The sequence below is a fragment of the Nelumbo nucifera genome, chromosome 3, assembly GCF_055504915.1.
Source record: "Nelumbo nucifera cultivar China Antique chromosome 3, China Antique-T2T, whole genome shotgun sequence".
Classification (NCBI taxonomy): Eukaryota; Viridiplantae; Streptophyta; class Magnoliopsida; order Proteales; family Nelumbonaceae; genus Nelumbo; species Nelumbo nucifera.
The window spans coordinates 26,476,516-26,482,487 of record NC_142651.1 but is presented as its reverse complement, the minus strand read 5'-3'; the positions used below and the strand labels follow the sequence as shown (position 1 = coordinate 26,482,487).

Below are 5,972 nucleotides of genomic sequence, written 5' to 3'. Positions count from 1 at the left end.
CTTTTTCTATATATATATTCTCAAGATCTGCTCAAACACAGATGGATATCAAGTGAATGCAATTTTAATTATGAGTTTCCTAAATCTGATTGCCTTAATCTCTCTAAGAAGAAACGCCTGTAAACTCAGAAATTATTCGAAAGGCTCTGTTTGGGAAGAGTACAAATTAATATCTACAGGGCAAATACAAGGTTTAATCTTTGCCATCTCTACATTCGATTGCTGAATCTTCCTTTTCAGTTTTTAGTCGTCGAATCCATTCGGAACAAGATCTGCATGCTATCTAAAGTTGTTCTTTTTCTTATATTAAGACGAAAAAAAGTAGTAGCCAAACGATGCCTATAATTTTTCCAGTTCAAACATAAAGTTGAACTCCTGATTTGCACCGGCCTCTTGTTAATAGCTAGTGAAATGAATTCTGTAAAATAAAATAGAGAAATTCTGTTTATATTTGGTAAAAATTTGGACGATGTTTTAGAATTCAACTACTTATTTTTCTCGAAGTTTCATATATACTGTGAAAAGAAATAAAAATAAAAAAGCATAAATATAAAAATATTATAGAATATAAAATATTAACTGTTGAAAAAAATTCCCAAAATTCGAAAGTTACAAAAAATGTCAGTTCAGATCTAGGGTCGGAAATGGCTGAAATTTCTGATATTTAAAATGTTGTTCTCATTCAAAATTTTCTTTCTTACAAATGCATAAAACATCCAAAACAACCTTGTACTGGATAACACCCGCAAAACTGAAAATTCACAAAATTTTACCAAAATTTAAGACCATAACTGAAAGCTATGTACATAAGTAATTGATGAGCAGAAAAACTCAAATAATAGGTCAAATTCAAATGCCCGTATCCATCATTTGAGCTACATAATGGGTACAAATTAAAGCACAATTTCTAGTGGATTATACATAAGTGTCATTCCAACATCTCAACTCTAAGTTGGTGTTGGCCGATAAGAATATACATTACACCTTTTGTCACTACTATGAGTGCACTTCAACCCTGGCCTCTTTACTTTTAATGCACGTTTAACCTGTAAATTAAGCACGGATTTTACAATAAATTCCATCCATTAAATGAGAAATCACCGTACCCATATGGGAGTTTTGCATAAAAAGCTGGCGGGTCTCTTATGATGATGATATCCTTGCTCCGACTTCCACAAAGAGGTACCTGATGACCAAATCAGTAGTCTGCCAATCGATCGCTTACATATCAAATCCAAGAATCCCATCATCGAAAGAGAAGAAGCGTAGGGGAGGGTGCACTCTCAAGCTCTGTTCCAGTATCTGGTTCTGCAATTTGATGCCTTTCTTCCACAACAGCAAGTGAAGAAGAAGAAGGAATGGTGGTCATTGTAAGATCAAGGTTCAAATCGGGCAAGGCACATGTGTCATCCTCTAGGCAGCTTGCAGCATCGGAGACCCGATCGTTGTCACCATGGGATTTTGCTGGTTGACATGACTGAGTTGCCTGGTTCTTTGAACCAGATGAAATCTCACTATCAGAGACGACCCTTTTACTTGGAGAAGAAGGATGGATATGATTATTCAAGCGATGGTTATTGGGATCGATACCCATGTTAATCAGCTTTCTCCTTAAATGGGAGTTCCAGTAGTTCTTCACTTCATTGTCTGTACGCCCCGGCAATCTCCCGGCTATTAATGACCACCTGAAACAGTCAATGCATCGTAGATCAATAAACGAGAGATTATTAGCAGCACAAACAGTAAAGCAAGAAGAAATTACTACTAATACATGTGCCTATGCAAGCAAGGACAAGATTGGTGCTAAGGAAGTTGTTATATTGAGATATATAACTGATCATATATAGTTAGATGTTAAAAGGGTTCGTACTTAGAAAGCTTTAATTAGTAATATTGTCTTATAGGAAGAGTTACCCTAAGATATTTACATAAAAATGTTGAAGAATTTGGGAAATGTACCGATTGCCTAGGAGTGCATGGAGCTTAATGATAAGCTCCTCCTCATCTTCAGCAAAGTTGCCCCGTTTAAGGTCTGGCCTCAGATAGTTTATCCATCTCAGTCTACAACTTTTACCGCAACGAAGCAAGCCTGATTGATAGAAACAAGAAGGGGAGATGTACATGTACTATTAGTTTTTTTTTTTTTTTCTTGTATTTAAAGCTCATTATGTTCTATGCGCAAAATCATCAAATAGTGAGTTGATGGTGTTGAAGAAGAAGCGTATGGGAGGAGGAGGAGGAGGAAGATATTGGTGATTATTGATTAAGTGACATACCCGCAGCTTGAGGAAGAGACCTCCAGCAACCTTCCCCATGGGTTCGGATGTAATCAATGAGCTTTTGGTCCTCTTGCTTGGACCAAGCTCCTTTGTTGGTATCTTGCTTATCACAGCAAGGCTTCCTCATTCTAAGTATCCTAATTAGCTAAGAAGCCCAGAAGGCTAAGAGGCAAGAAGGTGGACGACCGGACAAGAAAACCAGAGATGTAGTGAGAGAGAGAGAGAGAGAGAGAGAGCACCCACCCAACAAGCAGCGGCCTGAGTATATATAACAGGGTGGTCTTGTTTTGTTTGTGGAGGAGTTGACAATTGAGTTGGACTGGCGGTTTGTATGCGTGACGAAGGGAGATGGAGAGGGGGAGAAGAGTGGAGAGAGAAGAGAGTTTGTTGGTTGCCGTTAAGTATGAATCTCTTTCTCTCACCCTCGTAAACAAATCAGTTAAAATTCCTTTTCTTTTCTTTTTTTTTGATTATTTTTTCCTCAATGCCCATCAACCGAATTCAGCTTCAGTCAGGGCAAACTCTGTTGGGACAGTCCTCACTTGACAATATTTCCATACGTATATGCTTTATATTATGGGAAGATATTCCGAATGCAAAGTTGGAAAAGACTGTTAGAACGGTGTGGGCATAGATTTACCCTGAAGCCGGTTTCCAATCAATCAATTCAAATCTTTTACCACATCAGCCGAGTATGTGGGGTTCACGTGTCTATGGATCTATTTTTTTTTAAATGTATCAGTTTTTGGACCAATGAGTGGTCGGCACGTAGCACTCACATGATCACTTACCGTCACAAACAAAAGTTTTCGGAAGGTCGTCGCGTCGTATAATAAGAAGGGGAAGAAAATTAAGTTGGCGAAATCACATGTTTTCACGTTGACTGTTCGCTACTTTTAGCTTTCCCTGCAGTTTATCCAACAACTTCAATTCGCACTCTATTTGAAATTATCTCAACTCCGAGCTCCAACCCTCCAAAACCCAATTCAATGGGAGGAATTCCCCGATCCAACCGCCCGCAGTTTTCTAGATATATATTTATCTGGGTTAACTGCAACCTTCTAATTCTCTGGTCTGTGGGATTAGGTTTACGGTGAATAGAGAAACCTAACTGCAACTTTCCGGGTTGGCAACATAATCAGCTTCTAGACCAGCTTACAGAGGAGATTATCTGTTCCGACCCGACCCAGTACCATCCCAACCCAATCTCTCTCTCGCACACAGTGACACAGAGCTAGACTCTCGGTGTTTGGTATGAACAACCTAATTAATGACCAACGTTAGACGTATAATTCTTCTTCACCATTGATAATAAGCTTCGTTAAAGCTTAACGAAGTAGTAAACAAAGTAGGTGTTTGGCATCGGTGCTGAGAATATTGCATCGATTTCTCATAAAAATGGTGCTAACAATAACGTTTTTAACATTGATTTAAATTATCAAACATCTAAATGATGTCGTATCATTGAACAGCTGATAATAACCTAAAAACATTAAATTTGATATTATTCCATACCACACTTTCCTAATTTTTAAGACATGTAACATTCTTTTTGGAAAAACAATTCCTAACAAGAAAACGTTGTTTGAAACACCGCTCTGACGTGGCACTTCGATGCAAAACATCACCAAGAAGGATTTATGCAGCTTGAGCCAACTACAGCTAGATTTCATTTTCTTTGGGGTTTTCTGTGATTTGGGTGTGAAGCAGTACTGAGTGGCTCTGGAAGAGGGATATTGGTGTGAATTCCTAGGTTTTCTGGTTCTAAGTAAGACTGGGAATTCACGTGCTGAGGGGTGTTAGATAGATCCAGACTTACGTGGCCATCTTCCCATCTGATTTCTCTGTACGGGTCCATTAATGAGCACCGTCTGCTAATGAATGCAATGAGCTACTCCTGTTAATAAGCCACACAGCTGCATGGATTGGATAAGCCATTCTTAGTAAGAAATAGTTTAATTTATTCTGAGCTATTAATTCTTTCTATTTGGATAATGAGCAGAGAAAGAAGTAGAAATGATGGGTGCATGACAAGTATTGTCATTCTTTAGGCCTACCATGACTAAACAAATACTAAAATATTTTAAAAATGGAAAGAATATAATACTTTGATTGATTAAGTATAAACTGAATATATATATATATATATATATATATATATATTTTGGCTCATCAAGAACACATATTTAAGTAGTGTAAAATGAGTATATAAACATATAACTCTTTTCTTTTTCGGGTATATACTTAGAAGTTTAGAGCATTTTGGTTAGACTTCGAACAACAAACTTTATCAAAATCTTATATATATTTATTAATACGAAATGAAACGTGAGAATAATTATTAAAGTAATTAATTACTGTAATTTAATAACTATTCATTATTACGGTAATTTAATAAATATATAATTAGTGGTTATAATTAATAATTAATGTTATTATAAACATTGCTAATAATTAGGTATTTACTTTAAATTAAAACTATAAATACTGTTAATAAATTTAGTAATTATTGTTATATTAAAAATAATTTAAAATGTTATTAAAAGTATTGTTATTGATTATTTAATAAAATATTATAATTACTGACTGTTATTAATAAATACTGTTAATTTAATTTAATTTTGGTAATTATTAATCTAGTGAATATTGTTAATAAATCCTTTTTATTAATTTAATAATTAATATTATATTAAAAATAACTAAATAATCTTATTAAAACTATCATTAATGATTATTTAATTAAATAGTATAATTACTTACTATTATTGATAAATATTGTTAATAACGTTTTGACAACCGACTGTTTGATCGTCTGGTTTGAATGGATGGTCTGTTTTGACAACAAAAATTATAAGCAAAAATTACAGAACCGTTCTAACCACCGATTTTTGGGTCAACGATTCGATCATCCGGTTCGAACGGACAGTCCGTTCTGACAACAAAAATTATAGGCAAAAAATTGAGTTTGTGAGGTCCATTAAGTGGTATTATGCGTGTTATGTCATTCGAGCGTGTGACTCATACGACCCAAAAAACAGAACCGTTCTGGCCACCAGTTTTTGAGTTGACGATTTGATCGTTCGATTCGAATGGACGGCCCCGTTCTAACAACAAAAAATTACAAGCAAAAAATTATGGAACTGTTCTAGCCATCGGTTTTCGAGTTGACGGTTTTATCGTCCGATTCAAATGGACCCATTCTGACAACAAAAATTGTAGGTCAAAAATTGAGTGTGTGATGCTCATTGAGCAATATCATACATGTTATGTCATTTGAGCGTGTGACTCATACAACTCAAAAATGGAACCGTTCTGGCCACTGGTTTTCGAGTCAACAGTTTGATCATCTGGTTTGAACGGACAACCCATTCAACAAAAATTAAAAATAAAAATAAAAAACGGCCAAAAACCATTGAACAGGTCAACGGGTTAACGGTTTGACCACTTGAGTCAATGGGTCATTGACTAATTCAATGATTTTTTGCCAGGGACCGAGATTGGGGGGTAAAACGGAACTAGTTGCTTGGACGATTTCCAATTAAAAAAATAAAAAAAAAAACACACATTCTGACAACAAAAATTATAGGCAAAAATTGAGTGTATGAGGTCCATTAAGCAGTACTATACGTATTATGTCATTTGAGCATGTGACTCATATGACCTGAAAACGGAACAGTCCTGGCCACCAGTTTT

General features: G+C 35.6%; 1 protein-coding gene across 1 annotated transcript; it reads right to left on the bottom strand.

Moving 5' to 3' along the window:
- Positions 1-807: 807 nt before the first annotated feature.
- Positions 808-2,540, bottom strand: LOC104598808 (transcription factor MYB8-like). The gene is made up of 3 exons (XM_010261076.3): positions 2,277-2,540; positions 1,960-2,089; positions 808-1,685 (listed from the first exon to the last, which is right to left on the bottom strand). Exons 1-3 carry the CDS (start codon positions 2,404-2,406, stop codon positions 1,247-1,249), a joined length of 699 nt encoding a protein of 232 aa, XP_010259378.1. The 5' UTR covers positions 2,407-2,540; the 3' UTR covers positions 808-1,246.
- Positions 2,541-5,972: the final 3,432 nt, after the last annotated feature.